Source organism: Puntigrus tetrazona, chromosome 7 (genome assembly GCF_018831695.1).
Source record: "Puntigrus tetrazona isolate hp1 chromosome 7, ASM1883169v1, whole genome shotgun sequence".
Classification (NCBI taxonomy): domain Eukaryota; kingdom Metazoa; phylum Chordata; class Actinopteri; order Cypriniformes; family Cyprinidae; genus Puntigrus; species Puntigrus tetrazona.
In genome coordinates, this window is record NC_056705.1 from 23,787,594 (window position 1) to 23,811,481 (window position 23,888).

At 38.1% G+C, this 23,888-nt stretch overlaps 1 protein-coding gene across 18 annotated transcripts in view; it reads left to right on the forward strand.

Annotated features, from left to right (window-relative positions):
* The window catches only part of scrib (scribble planar cell polarity protein), a 60,667-nt gene that overhangs the window by 13,556 nt on the left and 23,223 nt on the right, over window positions 1-23,888 (forward strand). For 14 of the 18 annotated variants that reach the window (XM_043245322.1, XM_043245328.1, XM_043245331.1 and 11 more), the window contains exons 2-19: window positions 10,522-10,639; window positions 11,182-11,260; window positions 11,592-11,681; window positions 12,549-12,605; window positions 12,725-12,788; window positions 13,068-13,142; window positions 13,374-13,518; window positions 14,121-14,239; window positions 14,583-14,782; window positions 14,897-15,063; window positions 15,372-15,502; window positions 15,603-15,731; window positions 16,662-16,838; window positions 17,030-17,464; window positions 19,236-19,298; window positions 21,864-21,953; window positions 22,055-22,132; window positions 22,231-22,560. In XM_043245322.1, the coding sequence (XP_043101257.1) occupies window positions 10,522-10,639; window positions 11,182-11,260; window positions 11,592-11,681; window positions 12,549-12,605; window positions 12,725-12,788; window positions 13,068-13,142; window positions 13,374-13,518; window positions 14,121-14,239; window positions 14,583-14,782; window positions 14,897-15,063; window positions 15,372-15,502; window positions 15,603-15,731; window positions 16,662-16,838; window positions 17,030-17,464; window positions 19,236-19,298; window positions 21,864-21,953; window positions 22,055-22,132; window positions 22,231-22,560 (2,547 nt within the window). The remainder of the gene's footprint in view (window positions 1-10,521; window positions 10,640-11,181; window positions 11,261-11,591; window positions 11,682-12,548; window positions 12,606-12,724; window positions 12,789-13,067; window positions 13,143-13,373; window positions 13,519-14,120; window positions 14,240-14,582; window positions 14,783-14,896; window positions 15,064-15,371; window positions 15,503-15,602; window positions 15,732-16,661; window positions 16,839-17,029; window positions 17,465-19,235; window positions 19,299-21,863; window positions 21,954-22,054; window positions 22,133-22,230; window positions 22,561-23,888) is intronic. The other 4 variants (XM_043245323.1, XM_043245325.1, XM_043245340.1 and 1 more) reach the window with 2 other exon arrangements.

The window sequence follows — 23,888 nt, forward strand, 5'->3', positions numbered from 1 at the left end:
GATAGATAGTGTGGACAAAAATTAATAATTATATATATTTTTATATTTAAAAAAATTATAAAAGTTAAGTCTTATGATTTCAATTAATTACACTTTTTGATAAATACAGTTACATTTTACCATTTAAAATAGAATCCAGAAAAACACAAATGTAATTCAGGAGAAAAAAAATTAAGACCCTACATTTATCTAATTTCTCTCTCTTTGATTTCACAGCTGTCTATTAGTTTAGCTTGACACGAGCTGTTAAGACTGAAGCTTTTTAATTAAATCAAATTATTTTGGACTTGCATGTGAAAGGCACATTTTAGCAGAAGTTTTTCATTAAAAGAATATGGTGTTTATAGATTGTGTGTGGTCTGCCAGTGCTAATCATCCTGCTTGAGTTCCTCCAGTGTCTGTCTCAGTTGTAAGTGGAGGAGGAGCTCCACTCCCATCAGTCTGTTCACTAGTAACGGTTCAACAGTGATCATACAGCTTGGCTTCAGAGTCCGTTCAAGAAAGTGGATCTCAGTATGTTCAAACAGCACGTGTGATGTGTCTGGTCAGCGTCCCTCATGACTGTTTGTCTTAGCTCACGTTACAACAGATTTGTTGAGTCTATTTGCTAGTTGAGCCCCCAACATGGCCTTTCTTCCACCATGTTTCAGGAAAAAGCAAATCACTGATGGTTGGGAAAGATTTTTATTTATTCCCTTCTAGTGGGGAAGTGTTTCTCACAAACTAAAATTTGTTTACAAAATTCTATAATGGCAATCCTCAATCTACAATCTTCATATTTTAAAGAAATATGACTAAGTGTTGTGAACCGTGTGTATTTGGGTGTATTTACGAGCGAATAAGTGTGTTGAGACATTGTTTTCCTTGACTTTTGTTAACTTGTGACTGTTGAAGTGCAGACCTATGAATGTACAGGAGGCTGCAGTGCCCTCTGTACATGTACTTCCTATTTCTAGGAAGGCATGGAAACATTTTTGTATTTTTAGACAAAATTGGGGGGAAAAATATAATGTACATGTAGTCTTTTAAAAAATGTTGTTGCTTTCTTGCATGTAGTTTAATATTTGTAGAACTGGCTGAGATTTTTTTGGTTTGTAATTATAAGGTGTTTTTATTTTATAATATAATGTTGTTTTGAAAAGTGGTCCTGTGATGACCCCATGAAAGTCTGACCCCTTGTTAGAGAATCACAGACACATTTTAGCATTCTGTTATTCAGAGTTTTGTTAAGATTATCTTCAGGTATGTTATTCACGCTATAGTTTAGGTGTGTTGTTAAGATTAGTAATGTGTTAAACAGACATATAATTGAGGGAGGCATGTTTGGGTGTGGTCTATCCTCTTTTGGTGGTGCACGTTGTCATTTGGTCATAGCAACGGTCGCTTGAAAATAGAGCCACTGCTCTACGGTTGGACTATGTCCAGTTGGAACAGTTGACATGTTTTGATCTCTTTGTAAATTTACCAGGAATGTTCAGGGAATTTTTGGAATTCAGAATGTCCACTTTGTTCAGAAAGTCCTGTCTGAGGGAGCACACAAAGCTGCAGTGTGTCATAAAGTGTGTGTGCATTTTAAAAGTTTTTTTTAATTTGGCTGTAAGCAATAATTTTATTTGTTGAAATTGGTTAGTCCTTTTATTTATTTTTCCCCGTTTACACTTTTGTACATTTATTATCTCTTTAAAATTTATTTTGAGAGAAGTATTTTATTCATTTTTTTTTTCTTATTTTTGGCCGAAATACAATAGATCTTAAGGCTGTATTTTCTCATTAGCCAGGTGGGCTCATCTTAAACATGTGACTGACTAACCTGCTAATATAACATAATTATGACAGCTTACCTTTTCTAATAGGTTTTATAAACGCCCGTCTGCCATTGGTTTAACAAATACACAATGTCCTCCCAAACCCAAGCCATTGAAGGAGTCAGAATTTAACATCTCGGAGCATTCAACCCGAGCATTGCTAAAAACATCACAGTGCCACAGTGTTTAACAAAATTGAGCCGTAATGTGTTCATCAGGGCTTTTCTGTTTTATAAATTCCTAATGGTGCATTTCAAGCTCAAGGCTCTATAAATGAGTGACGTATGCAAGGCTTTAAGACTGTCATTGCTAACAGTATCATGACCCGCACATGACCTTGTGTTTATCTAATGCTCATAGCACAGCTCATGACTATTAGAGAGATGCACAAACACGTCTTCACCATAGATTAATTACTGCATGCTTTATGGCTCATCAGACACTTACTGACTTAAAGGGTTACCCCAAATGAAAATTCTTTCTGTAATTATTCCCCCTCATGTCGTTCAAAACCCATTCGTTCATCTTCAGAACACAAATTAAGATCTTTTTTTATAAAATTGGAGAGATCTGCCCCTCCATATCAACACAACTGAAATGATCCAGAAACATAGTAAAAACGACATCAACAACGACGGTTCATGTGACATTAGTGGCTGAACATCGGTTTTGAAACACCTATTAAAATACTTTGCACAAAGAAAACAAAAATTTACTCGGCCATGGTTCAAACAACTTCAGATTAGGTACTTGCGCACGCTTCACCCCAGATGTGAACAAGGCTGATAACGTCAGATACATTAAAGCGTGCATGTGTGTTGTGATGCTCTCTGAAATGGCAGAAGACTCAAGTCAGGGGAGAAGAATGGTTTAGTAAATTAATTTTTGTTTTTGTTAAAAAAAAAAAGAAAAATAAGTATTTCCATTGCGTTGAGCCACTGGTGTCACATGGACTGTTTTACTAATGTTTTTACTACGTTTCTGGGTCTGGGATCATTTCAGTTGTGTTGCTGTCTATGCAGGGTCAGAAGGTGCTACGATTAAGAACATATTTCGGTTACGAATAAGAAAGAAATCTTAATTTTGTGTCCTGAAGAAGAACAATTTTACGGGTTAGGAACTACATGAGAGTGGGTAATTATTGAAAGTTTTTATTTTTGGTTGGCAAGCTAACTTTAACTTTTTAATTTAAAATGGTACATGGTATTTCTGCTGTGACCATCACGTGAACTAGTCTCTTCTGTTTTTCCTCTGGACGATAAAACAAAGATAGCCTGCTTATATCAGTACAGAATAACTCCATTATTACAGCCTTGTTTTTTGTGTAAGACGTCATCACATAGAAAGATTACCGTTATCAAAAGATTTGCGGGTTCATGCGTTGACTGTTTTTTGCTTTTGTTAGAGAGACCATAAAGCACATAGGAATTTTGAAAAAGACTTTAAAGAATTAAGACATGAATCAAACCACCCAGCTATAAAGTAAATCACAACATTACAAACTGTACAAAATGTGACAGACATGCCAAAATGTACATTTTTGGGAAACCATTCCTTTTGACGCATTTATAACTGCCTGTATAATAAAACGTCCATGTAAACGGCACAGTTGTTTGAAGCGCCTCTGTTGCCCCCTTGAGTACTGTCTGGTTTTATCGCTGAACTTGAATCTGGGAATGTTGCTTGAGCTGCATAGACTTGACCACATGATTGTTAGACAGGGCTACAAACACTCGCTTTCACAATGAGGCTTTGTGCTTATTTGCTTTCTAGCTGCCGTTTCAGGACAGGCTATACTGAGCACAGTTGCCGTTTTTCTGCACTCTTTCGTTTTATGCCTTTCCATCCAGCTACTACTTATGGTGATTGGATTGGTCACATGACTGAATGCCTTTCCTGTATTGTTTTTCACACAGATGGCCGACACAAACACACGTGCAGGTTCAAACACCGTTCAAGCAAAGTTGGAATTGAAGCTAATGTGGAGCTAATTGTCCCTTAATTAAAGTATATCATTGTTGTGTAAAATCTGTAAAGTTGGTGTGCGTATGTGACTCTGCAGATTCTAATAGCAGAATAGAGTAATGGTCTGAAACGGGAGGAACTCACACGCAGCACTGAATAAAACATGGGATGAGCAACAACAAGAGTGTCACCTCTTTCTACTTGAACAAGCTGCACCTTATACAACATAAACTAGATTGCATTAAGGACAAGGAAAATGTAAGGCATATTACAGGTTACTTGAGCTTGACGAATAGTGATGTTGATTAACACTGGGGGAAAAAGTTTATCGGCAAACATACAGCAACCTAAAAAAAACATATATTCATAGCTTAACAGCTCAACCTTCCAATGAATAGACACATTTCTCTGGTTTTCAGATTTCTACAGTTAAACCAAGGGTTTTTTTCTCCATTTTAATTTTTGGTTACTTGCCACTGTCATCTCTGGCTTGCTTAGTTGGAGTCACTTTTTCAGGTGATATCGTCAACTTGATACAGATACCTGTAAGGTCTGTACTGTTAAAAGCACTAAAGCTGACTTGACATCTCAAAACCCAGTCAACATCCAGTGCACAGAAACAAGTCCCACCAGCCAGTCTGTTTCTCTCAGATGTATTTCACAATACAGAAGAATGTATTGGTGTTGCCACTTCCGTATCATCGCTGCTTGAACATCAATGTTCTTTTGAAGACATTTTTCCGCAGAAACATGAAAATCAGTTGTTTCCTTTTAAGAGAAATTCACATTGGATAAACTCCCTCTAGACCGCTTAATTCAAGGTTTAAAGCGCACATACAGATTTGGTGTAGAATGTATGATGCTCAGTTGTGCAAAACTACCTATGATGTATTAAAACAGGAAGGAGTACATCAGGCACAGCATATGGCGTCTTTGGCACCTCAGTGCATTTGTTTTGTTTTTTTTAACATGGAAATTTACATGGTGTTTTTTTTTTTTTTTTTTTTTTGGCTCATGCTTGGGTAAGAGAAGTATTTGAACTTTTTTTTTTTAAAAATGACACTGCTCACCTTTCAATGGCAATCCGTCTGCAGGTCCACCTGAACTCTGCATCTCATTTGACTTTGGTTTGGAATGCAAATCAATTCGCTTGTTGTAGCTCAATCACAGAGGCCTGTGTGAATGAGACACGCTCTTCTCCTGTTCTGACTTCACTGGTTTGGCAGTGACACCTCAGCCTTCACAGCATATGACAGTGAGAGTCTGTCTGTATCAGAACGGTCAGTACGAAGGGGAGGAAGACGGATTTGTGCTTACACCCATTTCCTCTTGTTAATTGCCACTAGTATCAGCACAATGTGATGTTTTACGAGAGTCATTTGTGGCATCGTCTACAGGAAGTATATGAATTGATTGTTGACGTCACTGATTGACTGCTTCATACATGCTGCAAAAATTGAAATTGCTTGAACATCTTTAATCTCTCTCTCTCTCTCTCTCTCTGTCTGTGTCTGTGTCTGTGTGTAAATAGTGCACAGTCCTTCACCTCCCTGAGTAAATGATTGCTTTCCCATGATCATTCAGCAGTTAGTTGTGTTGGGTGGTTTCTCTGGCAATGGTTGTACGTCTGAGATTCACAACCTGCATCCATGTGACAGTTTAATTTTAAATGAAGAGACTCAGACTGTTGTTTTGTCTCTTTTGCTCCATGTACATTTATTTATTTATTTTTTTGATAATGCTGAATGTCCCCTTGATTTTATATACCTTTACCTCAGTAGTTAGATAACATTGTTGAATCTAAACTAAATTTTTAGAAACTAAAGGAGATTTAAACTATACTGTTTTACAAAACTATTCACATAAAACTCTTACTTGTGTGTTTAATCAATTGAGTACTGTGTAATTAATTATGACCCAGACTTTCCGTTGTTTAATGTTCTGCAAACATTATGCTTTGATTATTTAAACTATTGATTAGTCACAGAGGTTGATAATCTCTTTCTTTTTGGTGCATTTTTTTTCCAAGTGATGCAGGCTTTATATGAAGAGTGAGACAAGCTGTTTATTTTGGAGGAATATCTGCAGGACAGAAATGCTGTACTCTGCTGATCCAGACACTTCTGCAGTCCTGCCACGGGCCCCCTGTGGTACAATAGAACCAGTGACGGAGCTGCAGTCTGCCTGCCAGACCCGTTTGGCTCAGGGTGCTCATTTTTAGACAATTATCCTCTCATGAAAACTAAGCCTTAGATTAAACATTTGATATTAGAGGTAAAAATGGTTTCGCAAGTCATTCAGCATTTACTAGTCAACATGCTTGACAATACCAAATTTTATTTTGTATTTTATTCTTAATGCAACTAAGTGACTTTCCAGTCGTTTTGTACCTAGCAGTAACTGCCGCCGTGTGCAGGTATGCGATGAATGGAGAGGATATCACCACGACATCGTGTGAGTTCAGTGTCTCATTGACCTAGGGGATGAACTAGTCACTAATGAACAGTTTCATCCATCATCAATCCACTTCTCCGCTCATTAATAATCCACCACTTTCTCTCTCTCCCCCTTTTTTTTTGCTTGCTTTCCCTTTGCCCAGTTCCTGCTCTCCATCCTTCCTGACCTCGTTTCTCATCTCTTCCTTTTGTATCCCACATTCTTGCCATCTTTTATCTTCTCTTTTTTTTTAGGCTTTTCTTTGCCCTTTGCTTGCAGACAATAGAAAAGTCCTTCACTCTGTTGGTGCCTTTAGTGGGAGGAGCTAAGTGGTCTTGGTTTTGATGGACAGCACTGTGTGTGACTTCAGAGGCTTTGTCCCAGTGTCGAGAGAAAAGAGGAGGGAAAAGAGGGCAGGGGGTTCATTCATATGAGCGACCCTCAGTGTAATCCTCGCATGTCAGAGGGAGGACAGGAGAAAACAATCTCCTTTTAACTTGCCGTTGATTTTACTTCCTATCTCACAAAGTGGAACTAGACATTTGAGTTTGGACTTATACTGGTTTCCCCAATTCATTTGTTTGTTTGCATTTATGTGCATTCACCTTTCAGGGTTACTGATGTGACCAATCCCACAATCGCCAGTCTTCTCTTTATTCACAGCTGAAAAGAACCATTTCAAAGCCTTGTTTGCCTGCTCCTTCCCCCATCTTCACCCACCTCCACCCCCACCCCCTCTTGCCATCCTTGCGTTCAAAGAGTTGGAAGAAGGCCATACAAAGGCCATTCTGACCAAGTAGCGTTTTTAAATGCTTTAATACTGCATGATCCATTAAGATGAGTAGCTTGATTGATTACAGTGCACATGTGATTGGTGTTTTAAGTTCAGGAGCTTGAGCTCTTAGTGCACTTAATGCATCCAGAAATATATGCAAATACACATTAAGCATTAATTATATAAAAGTTGAGGGAATTAACAATGTCTTATCATATAATGCCTACTTTCTTTGTGATTGGCCAGTTCAGTGTGTATCTTCTACGGCTTTACTACAGAACAGCATCAATAATATAAATGTGGTGTTTTGACAATTTGACCTAAGACACATCCGCCTAAATTTTCTGTTGCTTATGGAGAGAGAAGGTGTGAGAGACATCTCTGTGTAGTGGCTCTTAAAACAAGGTTTGCAGTCACTTATTTCCATAGTGAAATAATGTTTAGTAATGTTGGTGACTGAAGGGTTGGCTATAATGGTTTAATTGGAGAAAGTCATGGGGTAAGCAGTCACTTGACTGAACACACTGCAGTCTCTGTATTGACTTGGATGCCTGAGCCAACTATTCTTCTCGTTCATTCACTTTTTGTGCCCCATCTTACTCTTCTTTTCTCAGGCTCTATTTGCATGAGTGCCTTACCCTCAGAGAAACCTTTAAGATGTTAATTTGAGATTTTGATTTGATTTAATTTTATATATAAAATTATTATTATATTTATTTTTTATTTATAATTTTTTTTACACATACACTTTGCTTTGTATAGTTAATTATCATGACTTATTTAAACCTGCTCACTTCACAAACATGCACATAAATGCTGTAAAGCCAGATTATCCTTTGGATCTCCAGCTGTAACTGTCAGTGGTGTGTGTAATTAGCAGCTGCAAACGTCAGTCTGGATTAAAGGCACTCAGACACTTGAGGGCGATGACGTCTGACTTTTGCTTCTGTGCAGTGACGTTTAAGGAAGTAAAAGATGTCTAAGAGATGCTAAATGTCATTGTTAGTCACCTGTTGTCAAATGAGACACAAGTGACAGAGGAACACAAGGCATGCCTGACCACAGAGTCTGCTGACACGCTGGGGACGCAGATGGATTACTGGATAGTGAAAAGAGTGTCTTTTTGAGTGTGTGTGAGTGCAGTAGATTGGTAACTATATGGACTTGGGCTTGCCTGGCATCTGGCCGCAGTGATGAATGGGCCGCTTTTGTGTGTGTGTGTGTTTATAATCAGGCCTTCACTAGAAAGCTTCCTCCCCCCTAATAGACCTCATGGCTCCCACTCAGGACGGCCAGACTAGCATTCGACAGTCAGGCACCCACCGGCGATGCTCTGCGTCTTGCCCACCTTGTTGATAATTGAAGGAAGTTAGTGCTGGTATGTGTTTTGTTGGCCTCTGTGTGAGGGCATCTCAACATTTTCCCCAGAGTTTTTAAGGTGACGTGAGTAGTTCAACCATGTGTCATCGCGCCACTTGTTTTCAATTATTTCTGTCCTGTATGCGGCAGCTGTACTGAGTTTATTACTTGATCTGTATGTGTATTTTGGTCTCATTTCTAACCAGGCTCACATTTCTCATTGCTTAGTCATGTGATACGTTTCACCTGCCACTATGATGGTGGCAGCAGAGCCTCCAGCTGCCCACAATGAACCACAGAGGTGAACGATAGCAGTGATGGAAGAGATGTTTACATTGGAAAACATTATTACCCATTTCACCAACTTCATGTAAGGCTGCATAAGTTACATGCGATATATTCATGTTCATCTTGTCTGTGAACTTATAGCTCTGTGTAGTAAATGCCCCTCCATATAAAATCATGTACATGATGGAGATTTACCCCTCATTATAGAACCAGATTTACTTACAAGATGTGCATGATTATTTCACATACTGTATATTGCATGTGACTTACCTGTAGTGCCATTTCTCAACCTTTTCACCATGTTGACCCTGTCCAAAATTCAGTGGTTTATAGGTTTCCTCAGGAATATCGCTGCTGTGACCAGAATTTAGTTGTTTTTTTTGTTTTTTTTTATAAATATAGAGAAACTTTTGAACATCCATATATAAAATTTTTTTTAAAATCAATTGAGTTTTACAATTCCAGATATTTAAAGAGCTGATTCGGGATTCCTCAAGTTGAGTCCATAACCTTTATAATCTTTACAATTTACTTGTAACAATCAGTTTTTGCTGTACAATCTGTATTGCATATTTGTCTTTAATAAGAAATGTTCACCAGTATTTAGCATTAATATATTTATATATATTTATAGTTATTCCTTAACTGAACGACAGAAAGTCAGTTTTTCATTTCAATTTGTTATTCATGCATGTCATTCTTTTATTATATTAAGATTTATAATTGGCTTATAGTTTGTTTGGTTTAGTCTTTTATTTTCAGTTTTTAATTTGAGTGATTTTACTTGTTGTTGTTATTGTTGTTGAAGCCAGCCAGTTTAAGTTTTAATTTAAGCTTTATTTACAAAATGTTCTATAATACAAGTCATCTTGAGGCCCCTAGGAAGTGTGCCTAGTCTGCAGTTAGGCAGCCCTCGGGGTGAAAACCACTGACTTATAGGCAGTTGGTAACCGTTTAGTTTATTCAATCTTGTAGTTACATTTCCAACAATCATTCTCATAATGTTTTTCCTTACTTTTTTTTTTTTTTTCTTTCTTCTTGTTACAGAGAGTTTAGATGTTTTGGCCTTTTTGTACCAGTGAATCAGTCACAACAAGCGTTCTCACTCTATCTCTCACACACACACGCATCCAGCAGTATCAGCCTTGTTCTTGGCAGTACATAGTAAGCCCTCTGTTGGTGTTCATCGGCCAGCCCAGCATAAAAAGAGGAGAGGGCATGACGGGCCACAGCATCAGGAATGTACTGAATGTGACCAGCTAACAAGCAAGCTCTTGATAAAATAGCATGGTGTGCAAAAACTTACACGCACAATTTTGCCATCCCTTTACATGATTGTTTACAGAAATGTGTGTGTGGATGCACTGTAGTCAAGTAGTTTAACAGTGGTAATTAGTTTTCAGTCTGGCTCGTTTAAAGTAACATGCAAATATAAGTAGTTTTGCTAATTTGAATTTCATTGGCCTTCTCAGTTTTTTGGCAAGCTATTGTGTGCAGTTGCAGGATAGGAATGAGTGTGGGTATTTTTTCAATGTAATGTCTAGTAGTACTTGACCCATCTCTGTTTTTCATTGTCTCCAGCCACTGATTTCTACAAATCGGTCAGATGTAATGTTCTGCAAAAAGTCAGATACCAGTTGGCTTGTATTAACCAATAAATGGTGACATGACCTCATAAAAGAGAAGCACTCTTCAAGAACGAGTGCTCTTAACAGGATAACGGTCCAAAAAAATTATATTTACTAATAATTGATTGACTCTCATTCTTTTATGGAGCATAAATAGATAAATCAAGTGTTTTCTCTGATCAAAACCTGTGGTTTTCTTTTGTCTATAAAAAGGAAGTCAGTGGTCACTAAAATGTTCTCTAATCTTACTTTCTTTATGTTTCAGCCTTTCTTCAGATTGCACAATCTGCGAAAGCTAGGCCTCAGTGACAATGAGATTCAAAAATTGCCACCCGACGTTGCCAACTTCACACAGCTGGTGGAGCTAGACATCTCTAGAAATGGTATGTAAAATTCTTTCTTAAATGTGCACTGCTGCTAAAAAATAAACCTGCTTTAAACTGCGTACGTTTACAAATATTTACACACACATCCTGTGTGCCACTTGAAAGTTTCTTTACACAGTGCTCTGGTATGTTTTTTTTTGAGGTACGCCTGTTTAAGAAAAAATGTACATCAATTTCAACGCCCACTTGTCTTCTCTTGTGCCTCACGCAGCCCGAGGGACATTTACTGTTAGTCTCAGGGTTGATTGTGGGAATGTTGAACACGTTGGTCTGTATTTAGACTATGCAGTGTTATATTCTTCAACTCAGCAAATAAAGCGAGTCGCTGGGTCCCTAACGTGTGGCTCGGATCCCATATAAGAGACACACACACACACACACTTAAAGACGACTCACCACAGTCAAATCACTCTCTCCTCCCGTTCCTCCAGGCCATCTGGTAGCCATTATTAAGAAGCCTGAAAAAGTGCTCAGTTTGTCGTGACACTCCTTCAGTGTATCTTGCTGAATGTGCCTTTCTCTCTCTTTCTCTCTCTCAGATATTTCTGAGATTCCCGAAAACATTAAATTCTGTCAGGCCTTGGAGATTGCAGACTTCAGCGGAAACCCCTTGTCCAGGTTAGTGTGGACATCCTCCGAAGTTCTGGTTATGAAAGGTTGTAGAAAGAAAATTCTGACACTAAAGTTTACAAATAATCATATGGTCTGTTGAAATGCTGTATTGTTATTTTTATAGCAGGTGAGAATGTTAACCAACACACCCTGTGATTGGGTCAGTCATTGCACACTGCTATTAGAGGATGTCACCTTCATTCATCACACAAGTGCTTCCCACTCCTTATTTACACTAGAGCAGGAAGATGGGCGCTGCTGTTAGCGGTAACCGCTTTCACAGACCAAACCTTTTCCACTGAGCGTCTCATTTTCCTTTTGTCTCTGTCGGTCTCAGGTTGCCTGATGGCTTCACACAGCTCAGAGGACTGGCTCACCTATCACTCAATGACGTGTCGTTGCAATCTTTACCCAATGACATTGGAAAGTAAGTCGATATGAACACATTCTGTCCAAGGGGGCTGTTTTTTTTTTTTTTTTTTTTTTTTTTTTTTAATAAAACCAAAAAAGAAATCCCTTCCACAAGTAAATGTATTGTGTAAAAATAAAAATAAATTTTTTACGCACATGCATGTAAAAGATCATTTAAAAAAAAAAGGACGTTTACTTTTGTTTTTTTTTTTATCTGTCTGTTATTTAGGAGAATTGTATCATTTTCATTTTTGCTCTATTAAATATTTAATTTGTACATATTTATCTTTGTAATTTATATTTATATTTGTACCTATATCCTGCACTTGCTGCTTATTGCACTCCTGGTTAGACCTAAACTGCATTTCAGTTACCTTGTAGACATGTGTAATGACAATAAAGTTGAATCTAATCTAATCTAAACATGAGATCAGACTTTTGATGAATATCTCCATGGATCACTCATTCCCACTAAGATCTATAGTATGGTTTTATAAAATAGATGCATCGTAATATGTGTCTGTTATGTCAGTCATTTATATGAAACTATATGCGTGTAATTCTGCCTTTTTAATTTTATGCAACCAAAGTCATAGATAAAAGCAATGTGTATCAAAGAGCAATACCTATGCATATTATTTTAAAATATATGAAAGCATTTTTAAAATCGTTCTGTAATTATCATACAAAGCAGGCGTCCCATTCACATACAGAGACACGCTGTCACTCTCCATTTCACACATGTACACACACATGGTTTTTGGCTACTGTTGATGTTGCGCAGATGGAGGAGCCCCTTACTCTTCCAAACTGAGCGACACACTCACCATCTGACACTCAGTCTCGACTCTCTCTTTTTTCTCTCTCTCTCTCGCTCTCTCAGCTTGTCAAACCTGGTGACTCTAGAGCTGAGGGAGAATCTACTGAAATCTTTACCTTCGTGAGTATCTTTCCATCAAACTACAGTCATTAAGTTTACAGTGTTCCTGCTCTGAAATTACATCCAAAAATGTATAAAAATTAATGTTGAATGTAAAATCTGTCTCGATTATCCTCTAGCTCTCTTTCCTTCCTGGTTAAACTGGAACAGCTGGATCTGGGCAGCAATGTACTGGAAGTTTTGGTAAGAAGCAGATAGTTTTCTTTGTTTCTCAGAATAGTTTAGACGTTTTAGTTATGAATTCATGCACACACATGAATACCATGTTGTCAGGTTTATTTAGAGCTTGTTATTTTTGTTTGCCCCAGTGGATTTCTGATTATCATTTCCTTTCCTGAACCAACAGCGTGATTAATTTATCATTTAATATTGTTTGTTTTATTTTTGCAAATTACTGAATGCCTCATTTCATTCCCTCATATCCTGCCTTTAATCTGCTTTCTTTTTATTTCTTCCGTTCAGCCTGACACACTTGGGGCACTGCCCAATCTTCGTGAGCTTTGGTTGGACAGAAACCAGCTCTCCTCACTACCTCCTGTGAGTACAGACAGCTTTTGATCGGCTCATTATCATACGGGTCATCTGTCTTGATGGTTTTAAATATCTAGTTCCTTTAAAGGTTCGCATTCTTGCAGATGTTGTTCTTTTGCAATCGTTGTGTACCCTCAGCACAGCTGAATGCATGTGCTTGTTTTGATAACTGGAGTGGAAACTAGAGTGCCTTAATTCACTTTCGGCTGACTGAAAGATGACCTGTGTGTTTAACAGGAGCTGGGGAACCTGCGGCAGCTGGTTTGCTTGGACGTGTCAGAGAACCGTCTATCAGAGCTTCCCACAGAGATCAGTGGCCTTATCGCCCTCACGGACCTGCTGCTCTCTGAAAACCTCCTGGAAGTCTTGCCAGACAGCATTGGTGAAACCCTATATCCCTCTAACAAACATCAATAAATATGAGATTGTGTCCGCTTTTGTGTAGAGACTTGGCTGTTACAATAAACATTGTTCTGCCTTCATGAACTCTGAATCATCTTACTGCAAACTAAGTGCTGCCAGGTCTAAAATCAGGCAGCATCTGTAAGGTCACAACCAAAATGGTCACTCTTGCATTGAGTCTGACACCTTATTTGCTCACAGGCTGTTGGCATTTAGTTACACATGTGACTAGTGAGTCTGAGTATTCAGATGGAAATTTTGTATCCTCTGGTGTCCAATCAGGTTACAAAAAAAAATTGAATAGTTGGTTTCTTTAAGGACACCATAGTTAATAGTTTTTAAAGTTGAGTAGAGACATGTTTTTATTGATTAGAGAATCACAACACTGCCTCCTAGTGTCAGTAGACCAAGGTCATCCTGTTTTATTTCAGCTGCTAGCACTTACCTATACCATGTAATTCATTTTAAAATTGAGTTTTTGTCCCTAGTCAGTGGTCATTTGAAAACATTTAAATGACTACAGTTGTTTTTGTGCTCATCTCAAGGCATCCGTGAACTTTTATTAAATGTTTTTCCCATCAGGCTCACTTAAGAAGCTGTCCATTCTGAAAGTGAACCAGAACCGCTTAGTGCATCTCACGGACTCTATTGGCGAGTGTGAGAACCTGACAGAACTTATGTTGACTGAGAACCTTCTCCAGGTACACAACCTGCACCACTTTATCTCTCTTATGCCTGCCTTCATTTGCTTACTATTTCTTTAATTCTGTGAAATTGGTTTAAAAGCATCCTGTTAAAATTTATGTAATGCTTCCATATTGTTTTGGTGTATATACCACAGTGTTTTGTTTTGTTTTGTTTTTCTTTTCTTTTTTTAATCGTACAATAGTGGCAATATGTAAACAGTTCCGCTATAGATTGGAATTTGTTTGCATTGCGTTTGCTTTTATCTGAAATAACTTTTATAAATGAGTAATCACAATTAATTCTATCAATATTAGCAGGACTGCAAATTTACCAAAGCTTTACCACTTTCTCTTTCAGTCCCTCCCTCGCTCACTTGGGAAGCTGAAGAAGTTGACCAACTTGAATGTGGACCGAAACCGCTTGAGCAGCGTGCCAGCGGAGCTGGGAGGATGTGTCGGCCTAAACGTGCTCTCCCTCCGAGATAACCGTTTGGGAAAACTACCCGCTGAGCTGGCCAATGCAACAGAATTACACGTACTGGACGTGGCAGGCAACAGGTGAAAATGCACTCTCTATATCACTGGTTTTGGATGTCCGAGAGGCCATAACAATTAGTACCAGCTGTTTGTTTCATTCACTGAAGTTTCTCCTCCTCTTGCTCTCTGTCCCAGGTTGCAGAATTTACCGTTCGCATTGGCTAATCTGAACCTGAAGGCCATGTGGCTGGCAGAGAACCAGTCTCAGCCAATGCTGAAGTTCCAGACCGAGGACGATGAACGGACTGGGGAGAAAGTTCTCACCTGCTACCTGCTGCCTCAGCAACCCTCATCGAGCCTTGGTAAGACACTCTTGTGAATGGAGCTGTCATGTCACACCTAAAGAGGCTTTGCATAGCCAGACATTTGACTAAATGACTAAAAGGCTATCCCACATTGCAGCTTACTCTGACTTAAAGCTGCTCCATTTGACTGAAAAATTCAATTAAATTATACTGTGGTAGTCCTTTTTGTCTGAAAAAGTGCATTTAAAGTCATTACAAAGAGGACTGTGGCTGGTTTTTACCCATGCTTTCAGAGGCTGGGACTACACCCATAGTAAAATCCAGGACATGCATCAAATTGTAATATTTTGTAATACACTTCACAGAGAATCTACTGGACAGGAGCGCCGACGAAACCTGGCCCACAGACACTAATTTGAACAGGGTATCGGTCATTCAGTTCCAGGATGACTCAAAACAAGAAGAAGATGATGAGGAGACTGCGGCAGATAAGAGGGTGAGCGTGGAAATGTGTACAGGATGTTTATGATTTCTGAACAAATGTTTACATGAAATTGTGCACATGTGCTAACACTCTTTCTGTATATGTGAACCAGCAGGGTCTTCAGAGGAGAGCCACACCACATCCCAGTGAGTTGAAGGTAATGAAGAATGTCATTGAAGCCAGAAGAAATGAGGCATATACAGCTAAGCCAGATGAGGATCTGGAGTCCCCAGACTCTGAGGTAAATTAAAACAAAGGCATAATTGTTTTTATTTTAGTTTAATTTTTCCCCCTTCATTTTGTTTTGGGTCCAATATAAGTTTCAATCAATCTGAATGGGGAAAAAATGCACAGAATCATTAATAGTATACCATATTTAGCAATATGTCTTTTTATTTACTTAGTGTGTGTATATTGTGTATGTATATGTATATATATATGTATATGTATATGTGTATATATATGTATATGTATATGTGTATATATATGTATATGTATATGTGTATATATATGTATATGTATGTGTATATATATATGTATATGTGTGTGTGTATGTATATGTGTATGTATATATATGTGTGTGTATATACATATACAGACAGGTATATATTTAAAGAACAATTGCATGTTTATGATGTAAAATGTGAATGTATAAATGTGTAAATATTTTCAACATATATCCTGTGTGTGTGTGTGTGTGTGTGTGTGTGTGTATGTATGTATGTATATATGCATGCTGATTAATGTTTATAAGTAATGCTAATTTTATACAGGTGCAACCTACTAAATACAAGAATTGTATATAATTTTAGACTTGAATAAATATTATTGTTCACTTAAATAGATAACAAATATTTGTCTCTTAGAGTAAGATTAACTAAAATGTACTAATTGTTATAAAACCATGTTATATTTGAAAAGATGCAACTCGTATTCTGTGGTGCTTGAACTACTATGCCTGTCTTTTTCCTGCTTGTGGCTGTGTATATAAAATTAGTCAATACATAATTTTGTTATTATTTGAATTTAAAATTTCAACATTAAAGTATTATCTCAATACAGTAGTTTTTATATAACTATGTACATTTGTTTTTTTGTAATTGTTATTAGATACAAACTGCACAGTTTTGGGGGTTTTTTTTCTATTTGATTGTCAAATTGTTTTTCACAGGAGAAACGGTTGAGTGGGCTGTCCAATCAAAGTCATGATTCTCAGGCCTCGAGTAGCACCGCCTCTGCCACTTCTCAGGATGAGAAGCGGGGTGTAAACAGTACAGGGGTGGAGATTAACGATGGTCAGGGTCAAGAGGAGGAGGAGCTGGATGAGATGGAGGTGGAGTATACTGAGGTATGGAGTATGTTCAGTACATCTTAAATCTGTGACCTCTAGTGTACAGTGCAAGCTACTATAAAGTGTTAATGTTTTGCTTTGTATATGTTGCATTTTGCTTCAAAGAGCCCTCCTGTGTTTTTTTTTTTATTAATGAACAATAATGATTCCGTCACTACATTGGAAAACCATTTTTCCTGCCTTCGCAGCCTACTGTGCACTTTGCTGAGGAGCCCATCATCCGTGGTGGTGATGAGGAGGAAGAAGATGAAAATGAAGATGAGGACGAAGAAGCTGAAAGGAGTGATGAGGACTCTCGAACACCACATTTTCCTGCAGAGAAACAGCGGCTCATACGTAAAGACACACCACACTACAAAAAGCACTTCAAGATCACCAAGCTGCCCAAACCAGAGACTGTTGCCGCCCTGCTGCAAGGCTTCAGTCATGACGGCCTCTCACCTACTACTCACACCCCTGAGGACGAGAGGGATGGTGAGGAGGAGGAGGAGGAGGAGGATGAGGACGACGAGGAGGACGAGGGAGGAGTAACAGTCAATACCCCTTTTCAACAAAGACTAGAAGCAGTCGAGCTAGAAGACAGCAGGCTGAGTCAGATGAACTCATCCCTACAGCCAGTCAAGGTAAGGGCTGACTTCTAGAAGGAAATCCTGGTTACTTAACTGAAATCAATTTATATTGTCTGAGAGTTTAAATGGAGTCGTTTAATAATGATGTTCACACATCTTAGTGCGAGTCTAGGATATACAAAATACAGTGCTAAGAGTTTGAGACCCCTCAAAAATAAGTGTGTTATAATACTGTTCAATAGTTTGAGGTTAGTAAAAGATGCTTATGCTCACTGCTACATTTGAACTAAATGTTTTTTTTGTGCATTTTTAAAATAACCAAGTCAGAATTTTCAACAGTCTTCTGTTTCACATGATCTTTTAGAAATCATTCTACCGATCTGTCCTGTCTCTTTTGATGAAAAGACACATTATTCTTACTGAACTCTGATCTTTTGAACAGTACTATAGAAAAAAATTCAGCATGTCTTTTGGCTCATCCCATTTTTCTTTTAGTTTACTATCTCAGACTTTTAGACTGCTGTGTGACCGTATTGGTTTATTCAGCTTCATTCGTTCTATCACAGCCATTGTGTCATGAATATTGGCAGCATGCAAAGTATGCCATGGATATGTTAGACTGTTTTGTCTGAATTATAATTGCTTGTTTTAAGATGACCTCTTCCTTTGGTCTGATTGAACGGACAGAGCTTCAATTGAAAAAGCTTCTCCTTGTTTTGCCCCACCCTTTGGCTATGTTTAGCTCCTCCTCCACAGCTTGACTCCACCCCATTGAGCACTGCTCTTGCTTCTCATCATCATTTGCTGTCTTTGTTGCCTGGGGAAATCAGTGCACACTGCCCTCTTTGCCCACCTTTTCCACAACTGTCTGTGTGCTGGTCATTTTAAATTATACCTCAACTTCACATCAATTAAAAATTCCACTTTTTTTTCTTTCTTTATTATTGTGTACAAATATAAGGACATTCATGTTATTTTAAAATAAAGAATAAAACCAGAAAGTTGGCATGAACCCTTTTAGGGGTTTTACTGGTAGCAGATATGTAAAAAAAAAAAAAAATTAACTTCCACAGTGAATGTGAAGACTTATTTCCTGCAAACATGCAACATAATGTTTTGCAATCTTTCATTGAATTCTTGAACTGAACTAAGCTATAAACCTTTAAAATTAATCGTTGAAGCCAAGATAGATAGATATATATCTCCAAGGTATGTGTGGTCTCCATGACTGTGTGAATGAGTGGCTGAGGAATGCTTGTGCAGGGCTTGTGTGTGCATGTTTTCAGTTGGGGAAAAAATGTAACTTGCTTTTCCTTTTTGAATATTTGTGAGAATGCAGGTAAATGCTTTATATCTGTGTTATATAGAATTGACAACACATTGAGTGATTTGTCTGCGGTTTCTATTGTCAACCTGTAACTCGGGTTGCTTAATCCAGACCTGTGGTTGTTTTGATTTAACTGTCAAGTCTTCCTTTTGTAAAGTGTGAAATTACTTTCTCAGAATTTCAATAATATTTTTGTGTACAGATATGAATAGCAAGCTTTAGCCATTTTATTTCATGAGCTGAATCTGCTTGCTGAAAGCAGTCTGAGAAGTGTGTAGCTCAGTGTTGTTTGCTGTATATGTGGTGGTTTTGGAAGCGGCCTGTCTTACTGTGGGTGTGTGTGTGTGTTCGGAGGTGTGTCTGTCATTCAGTCACCTGTGTGAATGTTTGTTCGATTTATTTTAATATCCAGTCATACTGCTTCTGTTTTTTTTTTGTTTTTTTTTTTTTTTGGCCTGACTAATCTGCATGCCCTCTCGCTGGTTCCTGTCCTAACAGGGGGTGTCATTTGATCAAGTCAATAATCTGCTGATTGAGCCTGCTCGAATTGAGGAGGAAGAGGTCTGTACCTACTCTCTTTCCGCCCAAACTCCCGCTCTCTTCCTCGCGCTCTCTCTCCCTCTTTTGATCATTCATTCATTCATTCATTCTTTTACTCACTCATTGTTCACCTGCAGTTCAGGGAATCATGACCCACCACAAAATTCCTTTATTAATCCACACCGAATGGCTAGAGAAATTGCTGACTAACATTTAACTTAAGTCACAGCTGTAATAGATCTCAGTGTTTGGAGAAGAAAATGGTCATGGTGCTGCTGAAGAATATTCTGGGTAGACAAAAAAAATGCTAAGCTTTTTCAGTAATTAAATTATGTAAGTTTATGGACCAAGGCATTTTCTGTGGTTATGGAGAGCATGCCATAAACTATATTATTCATCTTTATAATTGCACTTTTTTTAAAGAAATCTAGTTATTACTATTACCATGTTTTTCTCCAAACTAGGTTCTATTGCTGTCTGCCACCTGTTTTTCTTCCCTTTTTCCACCATCTACCCTTCTGTCAGGTTCTGCCACATAGGAGCAAGGAGCACATATGAGCTAGCAGAAACTTTTATTATTTTTTGCTGCATATTAGAGTATCAGAGTAGTTATAGTTCCCAATTAAATTATTTACTTGCCATGTAAAAACATGCCATACACGTGACTGATGATCTGATATTGTTCTATAATTGCAAATAAACTGGATGGAGTGAGATTTGTGGTTTTCCAAAAACAAAACAAATATTGTTTGTTTCTTTTACTTTTGTTTCATATTGTCAGTCAAATAATTTGAACATAGTTTTTATGTCCTCCCTATATGTGGAAGAATAATGCAGAGGTCAGTGATTTTAGTGAATTAATAGTACTTTTTATTTCATTTATTTATTTTATTTCCTTGACCCAGTGCCAATAGTGCAATAGACCAAGCAATATAATTGAATTTCATTTTTATTGACTCAAGCTGAGCATTTATTTATATTAGTCACACAAAGTCTCCAAAGTTTTTGTTGACCAAGAATATTGTTCTCTCTTCGTCATTTGAGTTTCGTTTTTTCTTGTCTACCCACTTACTGTGCCCACTTTGCATGGCTGCTGCTGTAGAATCAACCACATCTAGTCCATCCCACAAGAAAAGCTCACCACCCCTCCCATTCATTTTGTGACTATTGGGTATGTCACGGTGTGACTGTTTGGTGACGTGTGCCATCACTTAATCAGTCAATACAAATGTAAAGTGGTTTAAGATTAAATTGTCTCCAGTGTTACTGTTGGTACTGGATTTTTTTGTTTATCTCATGATGTTATTATCAAAAAAAGGACAAATAACTATTACTTGAATTGGCTTCAGCCTCATTTTTCTAGACCATGAATATGTTACATTACAATATTCAGTAGCATTGAACTAGATGTGGAGTCTTTTGCCCGTTAATCTGCAAAACTTGAATCAGTGCAAGTTTTGAGACAAGTGATGTTCAAACTTGAGCATGTGGTCTTTATACAGTCTGCATTAATCAAACAGATCTTTGGTGTCCTGTCCCAGCAATGCTGGCCTCCTCTCCTTGATTCTTCAGACTTTTCACTATTTGATAAAATGTATAATGTTACACACAAAAAGTAATACATGTTGTTTTAAAATAGTTGAATTTGACTCGATCGAATGTCTTTCGCTGATTCTTGGAGCAACTTTGTTCTTGGTGTTAATTTTATATACACTACAGTTTGAAGTCACTAAGACTTTTCATTAACTTCAAAAAACTCATCACATTAATCTCATAAGGAAATTGTCAACGTGTGATTAATTGACTATTTACATGCACAGACTTGCGTGACCTGTTGAGCATGAAGTTAAAATAAAGGCATATATAAACAAACTTTCTTTATAGATTAGCTGAATGTACCTTTTGTGTGATGTCTGTACATATAAACTGTCCAGTGTGAGTAAAGGCTGGAATACAGTACATTTTTTTTTGTTTATCCACATTTGCCTGATTTAGCCTTTATTTATTTATTAAATGAAGTCTATGCTGCCTAGATATTCCTGGTCTGTTTTCCTGTATCCTGCCTTAACTGTGCAGCACATACAATTCAAACCAGTTATTTTTTTATAACCCTGTAATGTTGAATTATTTTTATTTCCAAAGATTAAAAAGATGTTGGTAAACCACTTAGTCTGTCACATTCCCAAACTGCTTCAATAAAAATACAAAAGCAGACAGGCTGATCCAGCTCGCAAATATCAACAAAGGTTTGGGGTTCTGTATTATGTTTCAGCTTGGTTTTTATATGCATGTATGAATATGAAAAGGTTTTCCAATAGTCCATAAAGGCAAGATTTTTAGTGTATGTAAGAGAATGCATTGTGTATATCAAGGAAAGAAGGCCAGTTGGGACGATATATATGATCTGTCTGAACAAAGATGCAGTCATTCATATTATAAATATTTTCTAAACAAGCATGCACTGCATGAAAACATTTTTTTTGTTTTGTGAGTCAAGCCAAGCATATTATAGCAAATGTTTTGTGTTTTGAAGTATTTCATTCTGCATTTGTCTGTGAATTTCTGAACTCTCTGCTTCATCTGTAGCTGACCCTGACTATCCTGAGGCAGACTGGTGGGTTAGGCATCAGCATAGCAGGGGGCAAAGGATCTACGCCCTATAAGGGCGACGACGAGGTGCATTTCAATGAGCTTTTACACAATAGATAAGTTTAAGTAAATGCTCTGCTCTGTTTGTGTGGGGGGATGTTTTAATGTACTGCATTCGTCCTTTTCAGGGTATTTTCATTTCTAGAGTGTCAGAAGAGGGCCCCGCTGCTCGGGCTGGGGTCAAAGTGGGAGACAAACTTCTTGAGGTGAGCATCTGTTTTCATATTCTTTTTGATGTGCCTCTTTCAGAACCAGTCGTTCACGCTGCTTTATAACCTCAATGCTTGTAATCGTCTGTTCTCAGGTGAACGGAGTAGACCTGCACGGGGCAGAGCATCACACAGCTGTCGAGGCCCTGCGCAACTCTGGGGCGGCGGTGGTTATGACCGTTCTTCGAGAGCGCATGGTTGAACCAGAGAACGCCATCACCACCACGCCTCTGAGACCAGAAGATGATTATTTCCCCCGGGAGAGACGGTCCAGTGGGCTGCCTTTCCTCCTGGACCCTGCCTCTCCTGCTGTCAGTGCTGGACCAACGCTGCAACTAGCCACTTGTCTGGTCCGCAACGATAAAGGTTTAGGGTTCAGCATTGCTGGAGGGAAAGGGTCAACCCCGTACCGAGTTGGAGACACGGTAAACACAAGATGCTCTTGCAGATGCACTCGTGACTTACCTTGTAGTGAATATTTTATGGTGTGCTCATTGTTTCGGTGTCAGGTTGCTAAGTGTGTTTTTTTGGAAGTCAGGTCATGTCATCCATTCTCTCCGTATGTTTAACATGTTTAGCTGAGGCGTATGGACTGCGTAAGCTTCTGCGTGACGCTCAGCACCTCTAGAAAGGCTGACTGAGATGGCAATAATTAGAATTACAGGGACTGACACCTGATATGGCCGGTAGATTATCGGATGGCAGGGGATGAAGTATTTTTGGATCTCCGCTGCAAGACACACATCGTACTGCCCTCTATCTTTCTGACATGGCCACATTTTTTCACCGCTTTCACGAAGGAGACACAGTCACACATTAGCACATGCACACACTCTATGCTGAGTAATTGTAAGTCATGTTTTTGTCCTTCTGCTTGACATTTGTGCTTGTTTTTACTAACAAGTAGATCTGACTGACTTGTCTGCTGGTCTGTTTGCTGCTTTGAGTCTTCGGCATGAAACGTTCTGATCGCAATTCTAGAGAAGTGCTGTCGAAGGCTGTTTGCAGACTGCGTATCTGCTAAACTGTTAAGATTTTGTCTTTGAAGAATCAAGTGGCCTGGAAGGTCTTAAATAGTGTTTGTCTGAATTACACCTTTTAGAGTTTTAAATGAGTCAATATAATGAACCTCTAAAAGCAAAGCAGGTAATTTTAAGCTAAGGTCAGCAGGATCATTTCTGCTCTAGAGGCTTGAGGCATTGCAGCACTTTACATCATAATACTGACTAGCTCTTAACAGCTGTACAGGAGCAATGAACTCTGTTAAAGCTAGCTCAAGTCAGCAACTAATATAACACTGTAATAAATAATAGCATTGTGTTACTACAAGAGTATTACATGATTTTAATTTCATATGTAACTCCTCCTAGGACTATTTTATGAAAAGAGTGTGTTAATGAAATGAGACCTGATTTAGTTGTATTTTGGATATTGTATTTGATTTTCGTAGGGGTGAAAATTCCAGGTCACGGAAAATGTGGAGAATTTTAAGTTTCTTGATACCACATTGTCTACATCACTGAGGTGGCAAGATAATGTAAGAGGCATTATTAAGAAGTCCAATCAAAGACTGTACTACTTAAGACAGCTCAAATAAGCTGACTTTTTTGATTTTATAGTGTGATTTGGCAGCTCTGAAGTTCAACAAAAAGTCTGATTCAAAATATTGTGCAGACTCTCAAATATTATAGGCTGTGATTTGCCCTCTGTTGATGACATTTGTCTCACGTTTACAGAGAAAAGGCTTAGAAAT